The sequence below is a fragment of the Chionomys nivalis genome, chromosome 19, assembly GCF_950005125.1.
Source record: "Chionomys nivalis chromosome 19, mChiNiv1.1, whole genome shotgun sequence".
Lineage (NCBI taxonomy): Eukaryota > Metazoa > Chordata > Mammalia > Rodentia > Cricetidae > Chionomys > Chionomys nivalis.
In genome coordinates, this window is record NC_080104.1 from 63,506,257 (window position 1) to 63,527,443 (window position 21,187).

Here is a 21,187-nt window from a genome sequence, read left to right on the forward strand (position 1 = left end):
AAAAAAATTAAAAATGTAAAATTTGAGGAGAAAAAGAGCACCAGGAAGTAGAATGGAACTAAATCCCGTGTTCAAGGAGATAAACAGATTAAGAAATGGAATAAAGAGAGTGGTGACCTCAGGGCAAGATCCCACCCAGCTAAATTTCCAACTTGTGAAAAGGAATTAAAGAAAAGCTTAGATCTGGGTGTGGTGGTCCACATCTTTAATCCCAGCCCTACGAAGGCAGAGATTGGTAGATCTCTGAGTTTGGGGTCAGCCTGGTCTATGGAGCAAGTTTCAGAATAGCCAAGTTTAGTCAGTCAAGGAAGCCATTGAAAACAGGAAGCTGGTGAAGAGGTAATTGAACAAGTGGGCCATGTTTCAGACCCAGCAAGCATCAGAACTTGGCAGCTTTGCCTATGTGAATCTGACTTTGGTATCAAGGGGAAACTAAGGAAAGCTGCTGAGGCCAGGTGTGTGTCAGGGGTGTCCCCGAATGGAAGCCTAGCAAGAGACTTGAACCTGGAATGGCTACCAGATGCCCAGGGCAATGTCCCCAGTTAGTTCATTGGGGCACCTGAGGATAGGGAACCTGAAATGAACCTATCCTATAATCATACTGATGAATATCTTGCATATCGCCATAGAACCTTCATCTAGCGATGGATGGAGATAGAGACAGAGACCCACACTGGAGCACCGGACTGAGCTCCCAAGGTTATAATGAGGAGCAGAAGGAGAGAGAACAAAGGAAGTCAGGACCATGAGGGGGCCACCCAACCACTGAGACAGTGGGGCCGATCTATTGGGAGCTCACCAAGGCCAGCTGGACTGCTACTGAAAAAAACATGGGATAAAACCGGACTCTCTGAATGTGGCGGACAATGAGAGCTGACGAGAGGCCAAGGAGAATGGCACGGGAACTTTCATCTGGCGATGGATCGAGAGAGAGACAGAGACCCAATTTGGAGCAACGGTCTGAGCTCTTAAGGTCCAAATGAGGAGCAGAAGGAGGGAGAACATGAGCAAGGAAATCAGGACCACGAGGCATGCACCCACCCACTGTGACAGTGGAACTGATCTATTGGGAGCTCTCCAAGGCCAGCTGGACTGGGACTGAATAAGCATGGGTTGAAACTGGACTCTCTGAACATGGCGGACAATGAAGGCTGATGAGAAGCCAAGGACAATGGCACTAGGTTTCGATCCTAATACATGAACTGGCTTTGTGGGAGCATAGCCTGTTTGGATGCTCACCTTCCTGGACCTAGATAGAAGTGGGAGGACCTTGGTCTTCCTGTAGGGCAGGGAATTTGGACTGCTCTTCAGTATCGAGAGGGAGGGGAAATGGACTGGGGGGAGGAGAAGAGGAGTGGGGATAGGGGGAGGGGAGCAGGGGAGGGGGCAATATGTGGGAGGAGGGGGAGGGAAATGGGAAACGGGGAGCAGTTGGAAATTTTAATTAAAAAAGAATAAAAAAATAAAAATAAAAACAATAAGTTGGTTAATGACAATAACTTAACTGAGTAGAATAAGATGAGGAAATGTTAGTGTGACTTGGAGGCTTTTATTTCCTCTTTAATGTCTTCAAGTAACTCATAGCATTTAGATTCAGCTTCACTTCTGTTAGGTGGACACAGCCTGACTTTCAGAATATTTTGTCTCTCTCTCTATTTTAGGTATTATAGTTTTTCATGATTTTTTCATACAGTCTTTTTGGTCTTGTGCTCTTATCCATGAAATCTGATGATGAGAAGAAAGTGGTGGAGCTGGAGGGGGACAAGAAGAAAGAGAAGGGATCAGAGTCCAAATTTATTGTTTGTGTTATTTGAAAAGGCACTGTTTCTCAGAATCTAAGTGCTCTCTGGAGGGAAACTCCCAGGGTAGTTTCCTCTAGGAGTATCCCAGATTTGCCTTCACAGTCTGGAAAACCCCAACTGCATTGGGTGTTTTCTCTGCTCTTTCCTTCCTTTGGAGGCAACAATAATATGACTGGAAGCCAAGGACTACAGTATCAAAGATGAGCCCTGAAATCTTACTGACTAGCTAGTACTTGAATGACTTTAGTGGGTTGGTGTTATTTATCCCTAAAGATACCAAAACGTCAACACAATATGGAAGCAACAAATGAGATCATGTTTAATAATCTTAGGCAAGTTTCTGAAACATAAATTCTCACTAAATATTACTTTTTGTTATTAGTTTACTAATTTACTCTCACACTATATATTTATTGAGCATCTTTCTGTGCCAGATAAGCTGGGCATACAAGTGAACTAAAACACAATCATGGTCTTCATGAGCCACTGGGATGTTAGACAAGCAGATGATCCCATTGCTAGATGAAAAGGCTTCAAAAGACTTTAGAAGCAAGAATGGGAGGATAACCCAGAACTGGATGGAAGGAGTAGGGTCTCCTGGACCTAATAAGAGCTTCAATATAATTTTCAATAGGATTTCAAAATATTTGAGTCAGCTTTTGGATTGCCTTACCATACACAGGTACTCTGTAAATCCAAGTTATTCAGAATGGACCTTCTAGAATAAAATGAAATAGTTTAAGATCTTTCAGTAGGAGAAGGGGAATGATCCCACCCCTAACTAAGAAGCTATATGCAATTGATACTGCCCAACAAAGAGAAAAACCAGTTTTTTCCAATGTAGTCTCATTGGGCAAATTAACCATACTTTAGCGCAGGCAGCCCCCATACTCAGTAGTTTGCACACACAAAACTAATTAATTGTTATTTTTGTGGACCTTTTGCTTCATTTTGCTTTATTTTGGCATATTCGGTCCCATTGGTCTTTTGCTTATTTGCTTTGGTTCTTGTTTTTGTGTTGTTTATTTGTGTGTGAAAGTGTGTGTGTGTTATGTATGTAGGTGTATTTTTTGAGAGACACACAGATAGAGAAAGAACATAAAGTTGGATGGGTAGGAGGTGAAGAGGAGGATTTGGGAGGAACTGAGGGAAGGTTTCTCTTATGATCAAAAAGAAGAAAGAGAAATTTCAATGGGTGAAGGTACAGTGCATAGCCTCAGCAAACACAGAAAAAAGGAATAATTTTGAAATTTTACAGAATTCTTTGAAAAAAGCACTTTTAATAAACAATTTTGAAAAATTATTCCATGGGATGTCCTGAGAATCCAATGACAAACTTGGAATATTCTGAGTGATTAAGTTTCCTGAGAACACACAGCTCAGTCACATTCTTGATCTCGTCCAACCAAATCTCGAGAGTGAGGGAATGAGTGGCACCTTCATGTGTCTCTGAGCTCAAGGAGGAGGGAGGTATCCAAGAATCACGGTGGGGAAATCCAGGAACTGTGGTGTGCATATGGAAAAAATGGGAGTCAGAATTTAACTATGGGTTTTGGATTGTTCTCAAGTAGAATGTTTGATTTGCAGGTCCTGAGTCAGGATTGACAAGGTATTAGAGAAGAACCAAGAACCCAAAAAGTGTGTGTGTGTTTAAAATTTTATAAGAAAGGTTTTTTAGAGGTAGGGAGACATTAGGAATGGCCTACTATTATCTAGTTTTATAGACCTATGTTTAAAGAGGGTAGCATATTTCCATGCTATAATGTATGTAGCAAGTGGTACCCCAGCACACCAAGTCATGACTCTGCAATCCAGGCTCATTTTCTCCTGTATCTCATGCATGTGGGTTTCATACAGTCTTCCCCTTTAGTGGGAAAAGGCTCCGGACAGCCTGTTCAGTCAGCACCAATCCTACCTGTCCCCTCTGGGTATCCTTGTTCTTAGAGAGGCCTGGTACTCTTAAACACAGTGAGAGAGGGCTACCATACATCATGAATTATCAAGCCTATAAGGGTCTAGGTTAGTGGCTGGGCAGTAACAAGGCAGGGTTAGGAGCCCTTATTATAGAGGAGTTATTTTATGTTCAGAATCTGGAGTACAGATGGAAAGTGTACAAAGAGTTTTCATTAGTAACTCCACCTCAGTGAAAGTGAAAGGAAATTCTTGAGAACAAAGGTTGTTGCTAAACTGGACATCGCAGCAGTTTTGGGGATTTCCAACCCAGCTTCTCACATATAAGCGGACCCGAGGACTCTTTTTTCACTCCGCCTCTGACAGCAGACATGGCTTCCTGCATCTGTGTAAGTTGGGGTCTGGTAAAAGAATGGGGAGGGAAAGTATTTCCATGCATTGGGAATATAGTTCCACAGTGCTGGAGGGGTCAATGCCTGGAAGGTGAGGGGGTTGGTGGGCACGATTTAGGAGACAAGGCAGACATTGATGATTGCACAACGGAAGGAAGTACTCTAGAGAGAGGTTGGTTATTTGGCTTGTTAAACATTTATGATATTTTATGTATGTATTTATTATCTGAGTGCATGTATATGCAGGGCCAGGGTCAGAAGGTAATCTGCCATAGTCTGTTCTGTCCCTCTCCCACCTGGGTCACAGGGGCTAAGCTCAGTTGGTGAGGCTCGGTGGCAAGGGCCTTTCCCAGATAAGCTATTTTGCCAGCCAAACTTGAGAGAAATGGTAGGGCACTGTGCTTCAACAAGGTTAGCAAGATGTGAAATTAGGGAAATAATTCAGAGTTCTCAACCTCAAGCTTTTCTCTCTTTTCAAAGAAAAATTTCACAAATCTCATTTGTTTTAAGTTATCAGTGATCAAACACATCACCTTAAACAAAAATATGTCCTCATGAAGAGAACCTGTAACCAGGGCAGTACCCAACAAGGATGAAACCTTCACTGAAGGAGCGTCTGAAACATCCAGGTTGGAAAAATGATTCTGAATGGAGTATGAGGAGGTTTGCAGACCTGATTTTCCCCCATCTTCCAGAATTCCGCAGTGAATGAAATTAAACTCAGCTATACTTTCTGTCTTCTGCAATTGGGATTCTGGTCTAATTAAAAGAGGATATCATGCTCTATAACAATAGTAATGAAAATACAAAATCACAGATTAACAACATTAAACACTGCATCACCACAACATGGGCGTTATCAGAAGCTAACAGGGAATTAATAAGAACATAGCAGCATGGAGATTATGACTTAATCAGGGTTTGTTTTGAATTAGTCACAGAGGGTAAAACATGGCTGAGAGTATCCTATGAGGTTGCCAAATCTTGAAAATCTGCTTTGGAGTTGTTTAGGAACCTGTGTACATCCTTTGAAGCCCTGTAGTGTCTTTACTTTTAATATCTGGCTTAGGAAAGGCAAGTTAATAAGGTAGGAAATTGATAGTTATGTTGGAGATATATTGGATACATATCTCAAGAGGAATGAGACTAATGTTCTAATTTGTGTTATAATATGGGAATTAAATGAAAGTTTCAAGAGAGGGGGAGCTGCAGATTGTTGGGTAGGAGCTGGAGGGCCAAGCAGACAGAACAATGAAGGTGAGGAGTAGGTGTGGAGGGCAGCAAGCATTCCGGCTGACTCTCTCTGCTTTCTTTGCTTAGATTGTCCATTCTGAGCAATGGCCATCAATGACCTTTGACACCACTGAGAGTGACAAAGTGAAGAAGATAAACGAACATATCAGATCCAAAACCAAGGTTTCTGTGCAGGACCAGGTCCTTCTGCTAGGCTCCAAGGTCCTCAAGCCCCAGAGAAAGCTGTCATCTTACGGCATTGACAAGGAAACAACCATCCACCTCACCCTGAAGGTGGTGAAGCCCAGCGATGAAGAGCTGCCCTTGTTTCTGGTGGAGTCAAGCAATGAGGGGCAAAGGCACCTTCTCCAAGTTCGACGATCCAGTTCAGTGTCCCAGGTGAAAGAGATGATCGAGAATGCGACCGCCGTGAGCCCCAAGGCTCAGATTGTGACTTGCAATGGAAAGAGGCTGGAAGATGGAAAGATCATGGCTGACTACAACATCAGGAGGGGCAGTTTGCTCTTTCTGACAGGGCACTGCATTGGGGGGTGACTGGATGGGTGGTGAGAGGATCCAAGCCCACTCCCCTTAGCTCTTACCAGTCACATCCTTTGATGATTTCCGAAAGCTAATGAGAATGAAATAAAGATTGGAGATGAGTGTGGTGAATCAAAACTATTTGTCAAGCCTGTGATTGCTTGTTTCTGACATAGTTCATCGTGTGGCAGGATTGCTGCCAAATGAAGAAACTGAAAGGTTAGGTGGGTGTGGTGATTCACACTTTTAATTTCAGGACTTGGGAGGCAGGGACAGGTGGATCAATGAGTAATTGTTGAACCAAATTGAGGTCTACTTATAGAGATTAGAGAAGAAATGTGTTATGATTTATTAAAACCCCAACAGCATCACAGACTAGTAAATGATTTAGAAATCCGTTCAATCATCATCCCCTATTCTTATTTAAAGATAATTGGTATGGAATAAAATCTAGTACCTCCTCCACCTAACACCTAACAAAATGTTCATCTCTGGGTAAGGAAGGGAATGGGTTAACTTCTGGTTTCTTCTGATGATAGAGCTTCCTTTGCTGTAGGATAACTTTCTCCATCTGCCATCTATTTGCTCCTCTGTCTCTATCCTGGTCACATGCAGGTTTTTCTCACAGCCTGACCATGGTTGCCTTTACCTTCACCAAGTCTAGTCCCTTCTCTTTTAAAACTAGTTCACAAGCCATGCCCTGCAGACAGGATTCCCAGCTTAACCAGGCCTGACACAATCGCCTTATACTAGCCGATTTTCTTTATAGTTTTAAGTATTGAGTGTTCTGTGGTGGGCACTGGTTACCTGGCTAGTTCTATATTAGCTCGGTTGGCTCCCCAAGAAAGGAAACCCCATCCTGTTTCTGGAAGCTCTCTATGTAAGGTAAGGCACCTGGCCTCCTTGTTAACTTGAGGGACTGCACCTGATGACTGAGGCCATGGGATTTCTCACGGTCTTTTGTATGGAAGGCTGAAGGTCAGCACCAGGTGTTCATCATCTTATCTCCATGTGAATTGTTCAGGGGTGGTTACAAAGTCTCTGGAGGATGAGGATGGCCCCCTCCTTCATCATGCTTTCCTTCTGTAGAAAGGCTTGGGATCCATTTACACCATCACTATATATGTGTGTTTATGTATTTCAGGGATTTCTCCTCAAGAATCCAAACCTTAGCCGGTAATCTCCCTCTTACTAATCCTGGACTCCTCGAGAACAAAATTTGCAGAGTCTCATGCAAAGGCAAACAATATGGGCATCCTAGTTCCGGGACCCTGCGCCTTTCTTAGCCTTGCAGTGCCGGACCTGCAGCCTCCCCAGACTTCCCTCGAACTTCAGGGCCGCCCCCTTCACTTCTTTGTTGCGCAGTGTGTAGATGAGGGGATTTAACGCGGGTGTGACCACCGTATAGAAGAGCGAGACGAACTTGCCGCGGCCCTGGTTGTAACTATGTGTAGGTTGTAGGTAGGTGTAGGTGGCCGAGCAGTAGAATAGGCAGACGGCGGTCAAGTGAGAGCCACATGTGCTCGCTGCTTTCCGCCGGCCCGAGCGGGAGCGCATACTCAGACCGCGCGGCCCAAGGCGGTGTAGGAGACCAGGATGACCGCAGAAGGCACCAACAGGATGGCCACCCGCGCGGCGAACATCTGGCGCTCGGTGGCGCTGCGGCCAAGACAGGGTAAGATAGTTTTGACAAGTATTTTGCCTTTGAAAATGGTATGTCAGTCATGTTAGGCCTTAGCCAAAGTTGGTTGCTTCAACGCTGCAAACGTGACCTTGGGTGATTGCCCAGATAGCTAGTTGTCTCTGTGATTTGATGCACCTTTCTTCTTTCCAGAGATCTCTCTGTCTCCAAAAGTTCTGCCTAACCTCTTCCTCCCTAACTACTGACCATTAAGCTCTTTATTAAACCAACCAGAAAGAAGGGATCTTGGTAAAGACATGTCTTTACAGTGTAAACAGATATTCTCTAACATTTACTAATTTCAGTGTTTTAAAATTATATATATTAAGACCAGACTATAATAACAAGTAACTATTGCAATTGTGAAGAGTTTTGAATTAATTCCACTGGCAGCAGAAATCTCAAAACAGCCTAGTATAAACTATGTAGAGTGGTTATTAGTGGTAACTCTAACAAAGATTTATAAAGAAAAGGAGAAAGCTGAGCATGGTAAATTCCAAAATACAAATTTTGAGGAGAAAGAGTACCAGGAAGTTGAATGGAGCTAAGTGTTGTGTTCAAGGAAATAAGCAGATTAAGAAATAGAATAAAGGGAGTGGTGACCTCAGGACAAGATCCCAACCAGCTATTTTTCCAACTTGCAAAAAGGAACTAAAGAAAAGATTAGTACTGGGTGTGGTGGTGATCACCTTTTATCCCAACACTCAGAAGGCAGAGGCTTGTGGATCTCTGAGTTTGAAGCCAGCATAGTCTAGAGATCCAGTTTCAGGACACCCAAACTTAGGCAGTTCTCCACAATCACAGGACCATGGCAGAGTGTAGGCAGTCATGGTGCTGACCACATCTTGATCAGAAGGCAACAGGAAGTGGGCTCAGACACTGGGTGGTATCTTGATCTTATATGCAGTCTCAAAGCTGCTTAAACAGTGACACATTTCCTCCACCAAAACCACACCTACTTCTATAAGGTCATACCACCTAATAGTACCACTCATTGTGAGATTATGGGGCCAGTTACAGTCAAAGTACCACATTCTACTCCCTGGCTCCTATAAGCTTCTAACAATATCATAATGCAAAATGTATTTAGTCCATTTTCAAAAATTCCCATAGTCTATCACAGTCTCAACAATTTCATAGATATTGATGATGAAAATAGTTTATAATAATGTGAATATGCTTAATGGCACCAAACTAAACTTTGTAATTGAATTTGTTAAATATAGAGAGGACCATGAATGAGATTGGTGGTAAACAAAGGCACCAAAAGTTGACTTTTAACAATACAGTTGAAAGATTTGTTTTGCTTCATTGGTCTTTGAATTCAGAAGCATATTGCTCTTGTTTAAATTCAAAAACTGATAACATCTACAGAAATATGATTACATGTGATGGTTCAGTGAGTTTGACATCACCTCAGGAGCTACTGGAACCTTTTTAATAGAGTTATTCTCTTCCATAACTCTGTTCATATATTCATACATAAATCCTTTTGTATGTGTGTGACTTTCTCAATTTCTACTTATTGAGAATATGGCACCTAACTTTAAGAATGAGTATCCTTTCTTTTTGTAGTGGAGATAAAATTTTCATGCTTCTCAGTTACACAGGGCACCATGTGAGGTAGGCAATCATAATGATGAAAAACGGTGTCTCTGACTTTTAAAAAATTCCTGTCCGGTAGCTAAGTGTCCTGTTTTATTTTGTTGACTAAATGGGCCATTAATGAAAATATCAAAATCCCTAATTCCTGGGTACTGTCATTTCAATCTTTAAGTAACAGTATCCTTTAACCTAATCACATTTTTTTTGTGATAAGTCCACTCTCTGAATTATAAACTATACTTAAAACTACTCCATATACTAGGCAAGTATCAGTGAAGCTATAATTAACAAGAGAAATTTACAAAATTTTAATAAAGGAGCTTTCAAAAGTATAGCACTCAGGTCTTATCTTAAACTTCAATATACATACCAATTTAACACCCACCCAAGTACGTTCCTAAAATAAGTCACTGCTAATGAAGTTTGTGGGCAACAAGAGGAATTGTGCAGATGACCTTGACTCTGTTTTGGCAAGTATTTCAACAGAAACAATTATCAGTCCTTTGAGTATTTGAGAGGCCAGAACATTATCAGATCCTATATTATATCTGGAAGTCTATTTAAACAGTTGTTTAGAATCAAGGAAGAAGGAATTCCACAGGTTTTGTGAGCCAATGATTAGAGATGTGATAACAAGATTTAAGAAACACTGCTTGTTCTCAGTGAATTTATACAAAGGTAAGTTACAGGAAAACTTGAGTTAGGATTGAAAGAAATTCTCTCTACACAATGTTCAAAGGCTACTAAGAAGCAAAGCAGGCGCCCAGAGAAGTAAAGGAAATCAGATCCTTTCTAGCTATTCTATGCACTTACACATTTTATAGTGCAATACACAAATGCTTTCTGCTTTAAAATATTTGGCCTTATTTCAAGTACTTTTATTTAACTTGAAGTATATTTACATATTATAGAAACACACATGTCTATAAATATATCTCAGAAATAGCTTGTTTCAGAGTGACAATGGTAATAAAAATGAATGAAAATATACACACTGGAGAACTGTCTAGAGAGATGTCAGTTCACAGAGTCTGTGGATAATTGTGCTGCGTATATTCAAAGGAGAAGAAACAATAACTACACTAAACTTCACACAAGGACATCTGCATCACTTCTTTACATACTTTAAGGTGATTCACTTGATTTGAACAATTTATTGTTACTGAAGTGGAACTTGTAATCTTATTGTAGATTCAAAACATAATATTTTGATATGAAAATGAAAACATGAAACAGTAACATTAAGTAATCTGTAGGAATAATCAAATAGGTGATATTGAGAATGGCTGAAGTCAACTTTAAATTAGTATGTTCAGTAACGTCATTAAATACTTTGATTCTAAAGTCTTATTTGTAACATCTTGAGGACTTTTCGCCTTTTCCATTTTCCACATTGATAGTTTGAAGTTAGAACTTTAAGTTAAATACATTAAGAATGATTAACAACGTAGTCCCCATATACACGTCCAATGAATAAAAGGGAACCACTCAGAGACTAAGCTTCTCTGAAAACCGAATGTTTTTTCCTCACTCATTTTGTGACTGAGAGGCCTTGATGCTGACCTCTCCATCCAGAATGTGGATGTTGTGGGAAGGAAATTATGTTGCTTGCTTTTTGGCGGGTGTTGTGGAAAGAGGCAGAAAAGGGAAGAGAAAGAATAAAACCTCTCCTCTTTTGTAGAAACACTGCCATGCTAGTGAAAGTCCACATTTATAGAAATTAAAAGAAAACATTTTTGGATAACATCAATATTTCCACCAGTTATCAATAAAAACTTTAAATTCACTGATTTGATTGGATGTATACCAAAAACAGAAAATCTATTTTCTTAGGCAGTCCTCTTCTAGACATGCTCACCTCATGTAACTCTATTACAAACAGTGAGTGCCCAGCAGAATTTTACATAACCCTGAACATAATCCTAAATGAGGAAATAGTTCAACATCTGGGAAAAATTTATGAAATACTGTGAGGACGCAGAAGGACTTTGGAGCCTTTACATGTACAAAGAGTGGGATCATGAAAGAAGGAACGTTGGAAGTCAGGCAAAAAAGCTGCTGTTCTAGAATTAATTATACTCAGTGAGCTGTAAAAAGATGTTCTTTTGTCATCCAGAAAGTAACTCTCCCTGCAGTTCTGTCTGTCCCTGGTTCATGTACCTTATAAAGTACAGAGGAATCATACAGGAGTCTTACATCCAGTGATGCTTTTGTTCTTTAGAGTCCCAATAAATTTCATGCACAGTGTGTTCCTAGATTTTAACATTTGCATTCATGTGCAAATGTAGTTTCAAATAAGTTGAGATTCATATTTTCCCACAAGAAAAGAAAAACAATGAAGAAAGTCAAGTTTGAGATTATTCCTAGGATTATTTTTTTTAAGGTTGACACCTAACCTTCAGCCAACAAGCATAATAAGATTTTCTTTGGTTGTGGTGTTATAATAAAGTATTAGTAGTAAGCTAACCTACTCCCATCTACAAAATTGCCTGCAAAGTGATATTAAGTGTAAAAGTAAATGTAGCTTTTCTATTTCAGCAGTTACAACAAGGAGATAACAAAGTACTTCAGTTTAGTTTTACAATAACATTAATGGGGCACTATGTTTTTTTCAGATGACCATATGGCCACAGCCTGTACAAAACCAATGAAAGAATGAACAATGTCACAGAATTCATCCTTCTGAGCTTGACTCAAGACCCAGATTTGAAGAAACTCTTATTTATTGTGTGCTTAGTAATCTATTTGATCACACTGGCAGGTAACACACTCATCTCAGTCACCATCTTCATCAGCCCGGCCCTGGCTACTCCCATGTACTTTTTTCTGTCCTACTTGTCCATCATAGATGGTTTCTACTCTTCTTCCATAGCACCCAAAATGATCTATGACTTGATCTCTGAGAGGAGCAGCATATCCTTCAATGGCTGCATGACTCAGCTTTTTGCTGAGCATTTTTTTTTGCTGCAGCTGAAATCATCTTGCTAATTTCCATGGCCTATGATCGCTATGCAGCCATTTGTAAGCCGTTACATTACATAACCATCATGAGCCGACCTGTGTGTATATTCCTGGTGAGGGCTGCTGTAATCCTGGGATTCATCCATGGAGGAATACAGATTTTATTTATGTCCCAATTACCATTCTGTGCCCCAAATATCATTGACCACTTTATGTGTGATTTAATACCACTCCTCGAGTTGGCCTGCACTGACACTCACACACTCTTGGACCCCTGATTGCTGCCAACAGTGGGTCACTGTGTTTCCTTACTTTCTCTATGCTGGTTGCTTCCTATATAGCCATCCTTCACTCCCTGAGGAATCACGGTTCAGAAGGACATCGCAAGGCCCTGTCTACCTGTGCTTCTCATATAACTGTCGTTGTCTTATTCTTTGTACTTTGTTCATACCTGTACCTAAGGCCTATGACTTCCTTCCCCACTGACAAAGCTGTGACTGTATTTTGTACCCTGGTGACACCTATGTTGAACCCTTTAATCTATACCCTCAGAAATGAGGAGGTCAAAAAGGTTATGAAGAAGCTCTGGGGTCAAATGTGCAAAGCTAGTGATGCATAAACCTGAGGATTTGTGTGTTTAAAAGCATCTAGAGCTGTTTTATGGACACTTGTTCTCCTTCTTAAATGATTAAAATGATGACAGTGAATTATATCCTATTTACACCAAATTTTTATTGAATAGTAATTATATCTCTCAATGGAGTTCAGTGTGACAATCCATGTAGATAATATGTATGTGAAATTTGGTGATAAACATTTCTATCCCATTAAATGACCATGGCTTCTTTGTGCTTTAAACCTTTAAACTCTTCTCTAGTTCTTTATAAAACATATAATAAATTGTTGTGAACCATGTTTAGCCCAGTGTTTAGTACATGCTCCGCTGATATACATGTATTTTGGTTTCTGTTATTCAACCTTACAATATTTCTTTTTTTTTCTGTTATCTTATTGTCTATGAGCACTATTCTACTCTCAACTCTAATGGGATAAAACTTTATGGCTTTTGCATTTGAGCGAGAACTTCCAGGATTTGGCTTTCTGTGCTTGGCTATTTCCCTTATATCACATCATCCATGGATAAATAAAGATTTTATTCCTGGCTCAGTTACTATTTTTTGGTCCAAATATTAGTGATCACTTTATGTGTGATTTTATGCTGAAAGACTTAGAGGCACCTTAGCACTACTGCACCCCCCTTCCTGGGAACCAGGACCCTGGTAACCAACCACGCGTGCACGAGTACTTTCCATCCCCATTGTAGTCTTTCTTCAATAGACCCGGACCCTGGAACTGGGGTGAGACGACCTGCAGGTGTCCCTCCTTGTAACCGCCATAACATTGATCAAGTAGAGTTAGCTGACCGTTAAATGAACTACTCAAAACAGTTGACAAATGATTTTTGGACTTTCCCTTTGATTCTGTACTACCCCCTCCCTGATTTTGTGGTTTTTTCCTTTAAAAGAGCTTGTAATAGACAAAGCAGGCGTCCTTCTCCTCTCGAGGCTGGGGGACCTCTGCCGCTGCAGAATAAAAATTCCTCTTGCTATTGCATCAACCTTGCTGTGAGTGTCTCTTGGGGCGACCTCTTCCTTGGTGGGGCTTTAGGGCTCAACAATGCCACTTCTGGAATTGGCCTGCCCTGAAACTTTCTTGGGCCACTGATTGCTGCCTATAGTGGGTCACTCTGTTTACTCACTTTTTGTATGCTTATTGCTTCTTCTGTGGTCAATCTTCATTCCTTGTTCATTTTTTGAGGAATCACAGTTTTAAAAGGCATCACAAAAGCCTCTCTACCTGTGTTTATCATGTCCATGATGTTTTCTTATTCTTTATACTTTGCTTATATTTGTTTGCAAGATCAATGACCTCCTTTCCCATTGACAAAGTTGTGAGTTTGTTTTTCATACTAGTGACAACTCTGTTGAATCATTTAATCTTTATTCTCAAAAATGAGGAAATCAAGAAGGTTGTTAAGAATCTCCTGGGTCAGCCGGGCGGTGGTGGCGCACGCCTTTAATCCCAGTACTCGGGAGGCAGAGGCAGGCAGATCTCTGTGAGTTAGAGACCAAACTGATCTACGAGAGCTAGTTCCAGGACAGGCTCCAAAACCACAGAGAAACCTTGTCTCGAAAAAAAAACCAAGAAAAAAAAAAAAAAAAAGAGAGAATCTCCTGGGTCAAATAAGGTCAAATATTGGTTAAAGAAGTCCAGTGATGCTGGGCGGTGGTGGCGCACGCCTTTAATCCCAGCACTTGGGAGGCAGAGGCAGGCGGATCTCTGTGAGTTCGAGACCAGCCTGGTCTACAAGAGCTAGTTCCAGGACAGACTCCAAAACCACAGAGAAACCCTGTCTCGAAAAACCAAAAAAAAAAAAAAAAAAAAAAAAAGAAGTCCAGTGATTTTCTGTGTTTATACAGGAATATCTAGTGACATTTTATGTAGGTTTCTTTTCCATACGTAATTTAAATTGACGTAGTCAATTATACTCTGCACCAGAATTAGAGTATGGATAATTCATATCATCTACAACCCTTCACTACCTCATTCACCCATGTACTTTTACTTGGCATTTCTGGCTTTCCTGGGTGCATGTACTTTTCTTCTTCTTCTTCTTCTTCTTCTTCTTCTTCTTCTTCTTCTTCTTCTTCTTCTTCTTCTTCTTCTTCTTCTTCTTCTTCTTCTTCTTCTTCTTCTCCTTCTCCTTCTCCTTCTCCTTCTCCTTCTCCTTCTCCTTCTTCTTCTTTGGTTTTGTTTTTCGAGACAGGGTTTCTGTGTAGCTTTGGAGCCTGTCCTGGCACTAGCTTTTGTAGACCAGGCTGGCCTCGAACTCACAGAGATCCGCTTGCCTCTGCCTCCCCAGTGCTGAGATTAAAGGCGTGCGCCACCACCGCCCGGCAATGTACTTCTTCTACTGTTACACCCAAGATAATTATAGACTGTTTTTATGAAAGGAAGACGATCTCTTTTGAATGCTGCATGACACAACTGTTTACAGTACACTTCTTCACAGGGGCAGAAGTAATTGTCTTGGCAGCCATGGCCTAAGACTGCTATGTGGCCATTTGCAAGCCTCTTCACTATTCTTCCATCATGACCCAAAGGCTCTACGGTGTTTTAGTGTTGGTATCTTGGGCAGGAGGCTTTTTGCATTCTGTCATACAAATTATATTCACATTGCAACTGCCTTTATGTGGAACCAATATTATTGACCATTACATGTGTGACTTGTTCCCATTACTGAAGCTTGCCTGCAGTGATACACACATTTTTGTCCTTTGGGTGTTTGCCAACAGTGGGGCTATTTGTATTATAATCTTCTCATTATTGCTTGTCTCCTATGGTGTTATATTGTTTTCTCTGAGAGCCCACAGTTCTGAAGGTCGATATAAAGCTCTCTCCACCTGTGGATCCCATATTACAGTTGTGTTTTTGTTCTTTGTCCCATGTATATTAATATATGCAAGACCTACATCTGCATTGTCCTTTGAGAAAAATATACTTACATTTGTCAATGTTTTGACACCATTGCTCAATCCTATGGTTTATACTTTCAGAAACAAGGAAATGATGAATGCCATCAGAAAAATGTGGAAGACATTTACAGTGGTTCCTGATAAATTTTAAAATATTCCACTTTTATTGGGTAAGGACCCTTACAATGGCAACATGATGGTTTGAGATTACTTCCCAGAAACCTTCATGCTATTACTAACATGGAAGCACATTTTTAATTTAGTATTGGTGCACAGGAGATTTGTGATCCCAGAGTTTTGCTTCATTGTGAATTTATCTGAGAAACAGTGATTTCAAGGTTCAATGGAGATTTGTTTTAAGGAAATGTAGTAGAATACAATAGATATTCATAGCAACTGACTGTTTTTGGCTCTGTATCAATGTTAATAGTCATATATACTATTTATCTTTCACATAAACTCACATTTTTTTTTGTTTTTTTGTTTTTTTTCGAGACAGGGTTTCTCTGTGGTTTTGGAGCCTGTCCTGGAACTAGCTCTTGTAGACCAGGCTGGTCTCAAACTCACAGAGATCCGCCTGCCTCTGCCTCCCAAGTGCTGGGATTAAAGGCGTGCGCCACGACCGCCCGGCAAACTCACATGTTTTATAACACTCACATGCACATACCTCATACACACCAACATAAAGAAGTACCCTTGAAACCTCAATCAAAAAAATAAAGAAATCAATGCTTTCTTGGGCTAATACTTTATTCTAGACTCCTTGTAAAGTGATGGCATCTTTAGATACAGTGGACATCAATAGTGGGAGTGAGAATTTATGTTTCAGAGTTCACACCATCACTCTTAAAATACCAGTCAACATTGTTTTTTTTAAAGCCAGTTTAATTTTTTTTTTTTTCGAGACAGGGTTTCTCTGTGGTTTTGGAGCCTGTCCTGGAACTAGCTCTTGTAGACCAGGCTGGTCTCGAACTCACAGAGATCCACCTGCCTCTGCCTCCCGAGTGCTGGGATTAAAGGCGTGCGCCACCACCGCCCGGCAAGCCAGTTTAATTTTATCCTCTCATTTATTTAATTAAATATTTGAGAACATTTAACTATTTGAATGGCTGTTGTTAACACTGTTTCATTAAAAATTGTTGGCAAAATAAATGTGCATTTGAAATCATTCCAAGAAAAAGCAAGTTTTTAAATGACATCCTGAGACTCCAGAACTTAGAAATACAGAGATGTTGTAACAGATCTTGATCTCTATTTATCTCTGAGCTTATTTATCCCTGTACTGTATTTATCTTGTCTTTTTCTGTTGTTGTTGAAAAGTGACTTTTTCAGACAGTATATTCTTCTTATTATTTCCATTCCCGTATCTTCTCCCATATCTTTCTACCATCCCACCAATCCTGGAGAGAACATGAACTGGAGACCTGTCCCTGACCCTCACTAGCTGTAGCACTTTGGAGAGCAGCCCCTGCTCCTTGCATAGACAACATAGTTGTGCTAGTCCTGGTGGTATAGATGTGGGTGAATCATCTCTAAGAGCATGAAAGCAGGAGAATCAGAAACACCCATTACTCCCTATTATATAGCATGAACTAGCCTAGGGCAATGATGGAGAACTCACCCTGTTGATAAGAATAGGGGAATATTTTGTACAACTCCTACAACATAAGCTGAATATTTAGATCTTGAGGAAAATCTTGAAGGGCTTTAATAACAGCATACAATTCATTTTGTTGTACAGAAGAACAATCTGTAAATTCTACCCAGTACTTAGATTCTGTCCCATAAGCACTTTTAGTTTTGGAACCATCAGAAAATAGCTAATACATCAGGTAAAGGATTGACAGATACAATATCATGGATTACAAATTCTTGTTTTTGTAAATAGTCCCACAATTTGCTTTTGGCATTATGATATTCAAAGTTTCCAGTAAAATAAACTAAAGAAACTTGTAAAGCTTCTGAAAGCTGACACATGTATTCAGCTTTTTCAATTGGTAATAGAAAAATTATAGCAGAACAATCTAGACCTGTCAAACAAAGTAAGACATCGTCTCCCTTCTTGAATTATATAGGATAACATTTCTTCATAAGTTGTTACTGTTTTAGAAAATGTATGGTTTTTGTAAATCCACTGAAGGGGAAAAATACCTTGAGCTAAAATACCTGTAGGATATTGAAAAGTATCCAATATTAATAATTTAATAGGAATGTTAGGTTGTACTCTACTCAAAAAAATCATTTTTTAATATGTCCGTCAACTAATTTTAATTCTACCTGAGCAATTTTAGAAAGAGATCGAGGGCTATGTAACTCCTGATCCCCTTGACAAATAAGCCAAATCCAAAAGATTTTTTTTTTTTTTTGGTTTTTCGAGACAGGGTTTCTCTGTAGCTTTTGTGCCGGTCCTGGAACTAGCTCTTGTAGACCAGGCTGGCCTCGAACTCCCAGAGATCCACCTGCCTCTGCCTTCCGAGTGCTGGGATTAAAGGCGTGCGCCACCACTGCCCGGCTCTCCAAAAGATTTTTTAGATTTTGTTTAGACATGGTCATAACTTGTGCAGCAGACACTACTTTCTGTTTCTACTCAGCGGCCCGTTTTTTTTCATTTGCTTTTCTAGCCCATTAAGTTTCTCCAAAACTGATTGCAAATCCAAACTAGTTGTTTTGATTAAGCTTTCTTGGTCCTCCACAATTTGCTCTTTAGTTTTTTGATCCATGTTCAATTTTTTTACGGGTGGAGTAACCTCCTTTCCCAGATCTGTCATTAACCGCTCTTCCATCATAGCTCTGAAAACAGTAAAAATCATAGACCATATAGACCATAAACGAACAGATATTTTCTCACACTGTCTCACAGCTTTTTCAACATTAGTTTTAATTCTTTGCCAAGTATCTATATCTAAGGTGCCTTCGTCTGGAAACCAAGGATTATATTCTTTAATTACTTCAACACATTTTTTTTTTTTTTGGTTTTTCGAGACAGGGTCTCTCTGTAGCTTTGGTGCCTGTCCCAGAACTAGCTCTTGTAGACCAGGCTGGCCTCGAACTCCCAGAGATCCGCCTGCCTCTGCCTCCCGAATGCTGGGATTAAAGGAGTGTGCCACCACCGCCTGGCTACTTCAACACATTTCTAAGTCAGAAAAAGAAACAGAAACACTATGAGTTTTTATTAAGTGTTTTTGTATAGCAAGATACGGAGAAGATTTAGCTTGTCCCATTACCCTGTAATAAAGATTACTTACTTGGTTAATGTTTTCTGACCCGTCCTAACTTTTCCTCTTCAGGGTCCCTCTTTGGGTGCCATATGTCAACGTCTAGTGTGTTGGGGTTCTTGGGTAAGGGTCTTGTGCAAATCAGGACACAGGGGATGCAGGTAGGTTGTCAACAACTGCATAACAAGCTTGATTTTGTATGGCTTTTTATACAGTCTAAAAAGCATTACCTCAACTCTGAAACCCCCTTTACTCATGTACATGATCATGAGAAACTCTTGCCTCTCCTTGCAAGAAACAATACCTCAATTAATAACAGTAATAAAAATAAAAAGTACATAGAAACAAGGCAGAAAGTATACAAAAACAAAGCACTCTATTGTAACTGGTAGAGTGTGAAGAACTGAGCTCAAAGGCCACTTCCTTATCCAGGGTACAGATTCTCACAGAACATTTGAGAAACGGGCAGAGAAAGTTTGCTTTCATCTATGCTTGGTTTGCCAAACAACCATTTCCCAATTTTGTCTCATCTGTCCCAGGAGGAGCCTGCACTCTAAGCCAGTTCTGTGTCTCCACATTACCCCAAGATATTTTATGTAATTTTGGCTATTTTGAAAGGTGATGTTTCTTTGATTTATTTCTCAGCTCCTTTATCATTTGTATATAGAAGGCTATTGATTTTTTTGAGTTGATCTTGCATCCTGCCACTTCACTGAAGGTATTTATCAGCTGTAGGAGTTTCCCTGTAGAGTTTTTGAGGTCACTTATACATACTATCATATTGTCTGCAAATAACAAAAGTTTGACTGCTTCCTTTCTAATTTGAATCCTCTTGATTGCCTTTTGTTGTCTTATTGCTCTATCAGAACTTCAAGAGCTATGTAGAATAGATACGGAGAGAGTGGACAGTCTCATTTTCTTCTGATTTTAGCAGAATCACTTTTTCTCCCCATTTAATTTGATGCTGGCAGTCAGGCTGTTGTATATTTCTTTTATTATATTTAGATATGTTCCTTGTATCCCTGATCTCTCCAAGACCTTTATCATGAAGGGGTATCAGATTTTGTCAAATGCTTTCTCAGTATCTAATAAGTTGGTCATATGTTTTTTCTTTCAGTTTATTTATATGATGGATTACATTAATAGATTTTTGACTGTTGTACCATCCCTGCATCTCTGGGATGAAGCTGACTTGATCATGAAGGATTATTTTGATGTGTTCTTGGATTGGGTTTGCCAACATTTTACTGAGTATTTTTGCATCCATGTTCATGAGTGAGATTAGTTTGTAATTCTCTTTCTTGGTTGAGTCTTTGTGAGGTTTTGGTATCAGGGTAACTATAAAACCATTTGGCCCTGGGATATTTTTGTTTGTGAGGCTTTTGATGACAGCTTCTATTTCCTTGGAGTTTATACGTCTCTTTAAATTGTTCGCCTGTTCTTGATTTAATTTTGGTATATGGTATCTAACCAGAAAATTGTTCAATTCTTTTGTGTTTCCTGATTTAGTGGAATACAGGTTTTTGTTGTATGATCTAAGGATTCTCTGTATTTCCTTAGTGTCTGTTGTCAGGTATCCCTTTCCATTTCTGATTGTGTTAATTTGGATGTTCTCTCTGTGCTTTTTTTATTAGTTTGCATGAGGATTTGTCTATCTTGTTGATTTTCTCAAAGATCCTGCTCTTTGTCTCATTGATTCATTGTATTTTTTATTTGTTTCTATTTAATTTATTTCAGCCTTCAATTTGATTATTTCCCATCTCCTACTCCTTCTGGGCCTGTCTACATTTTTTTCTAGAGCTTTCATATGTGGTGTTAAGTCACTAGTGTGAGCTTTCTCCACTATCTTTATGTGCTGTGAATTTTACTCTTAGCACTGCTTTCATAGTGTCCCATAGGTTTGGGTATGTTGTGTCTTCATTTTGTTGAATTTTAGGAAGTCTTTAATTTCTTTCTTTCTTTCTATCTTCCTTGACCCAGGAGTGGTTCAAGAGTTTACTGTGCCCCCTCATCCTCGACTGGCCTCCCTAGGTTAGGCCAAGCCCTGGTGTGCCAGGGTGGGGAAGCTGCTCCCCATCATCCACAGCTGGCCTCCCTAGGGAAGTCTAGTCCTTGGGGTGCCAGGCCTGGGAATCTGTGCCCTCTTTCCACAGTCTCCCTCCCCAGGGCAAGCCAGGCCCTGTGGTGACATCCTGAGGAAGCTGGGCCTACTCATCCATGGTTGGCCTCCCCAGGGCAGGACAGGCTGTGTTGTGCCAGGACTGGGAAGGTGCACACCTCATCCAGGGCTTCCAGGTCCAAAGATACCTGG

General features: G+C 40.2%; 1 protein-coding gene and 2 pseudogenes across 1 annotated transcript; all 3 read left to right on the plus strand.

The window, feature by feature from the left end:
• The first annotated feature begins 4,082 nt into the window (after positions 1-4,082).
• Ubd (ubiquitin D) lies at positions 4,083-5,962 on the plus strand. The gene is made up of 2 exons (XM_057751950.1): positions 4,083-4,102; positions 5,426-5,962. Exons 1-2 carry the CDS (start codon positions 4,085-4,087, stop codon positions 5,891-5,893), a joined length of 486 nt encoding a protein of 161 aa, XP_057607933.1. The 5' UTR covers positions 4,083-4,084; the 3' UTR covers positions 5,894-5,962.
• A 5,857-nt stretch (positions 5,963-11,819) lies between these two features.
• LOC130890446 (olfactory receptor 4C45-like) lies at positions 11,820-12,744 on the plus strand (annotated as a pseudogene).
• Positions 12,745-12,882: 138 nt separating this feature from the next.
• Positions 12,883-15,812, plus strand: LOC130890447 (olfactory receptor 4C15-like; annotated as a pseudogene).
• The last annotated feature ends 5,375 nt before the right edge of the window (positions 15,813-21,187 follow it).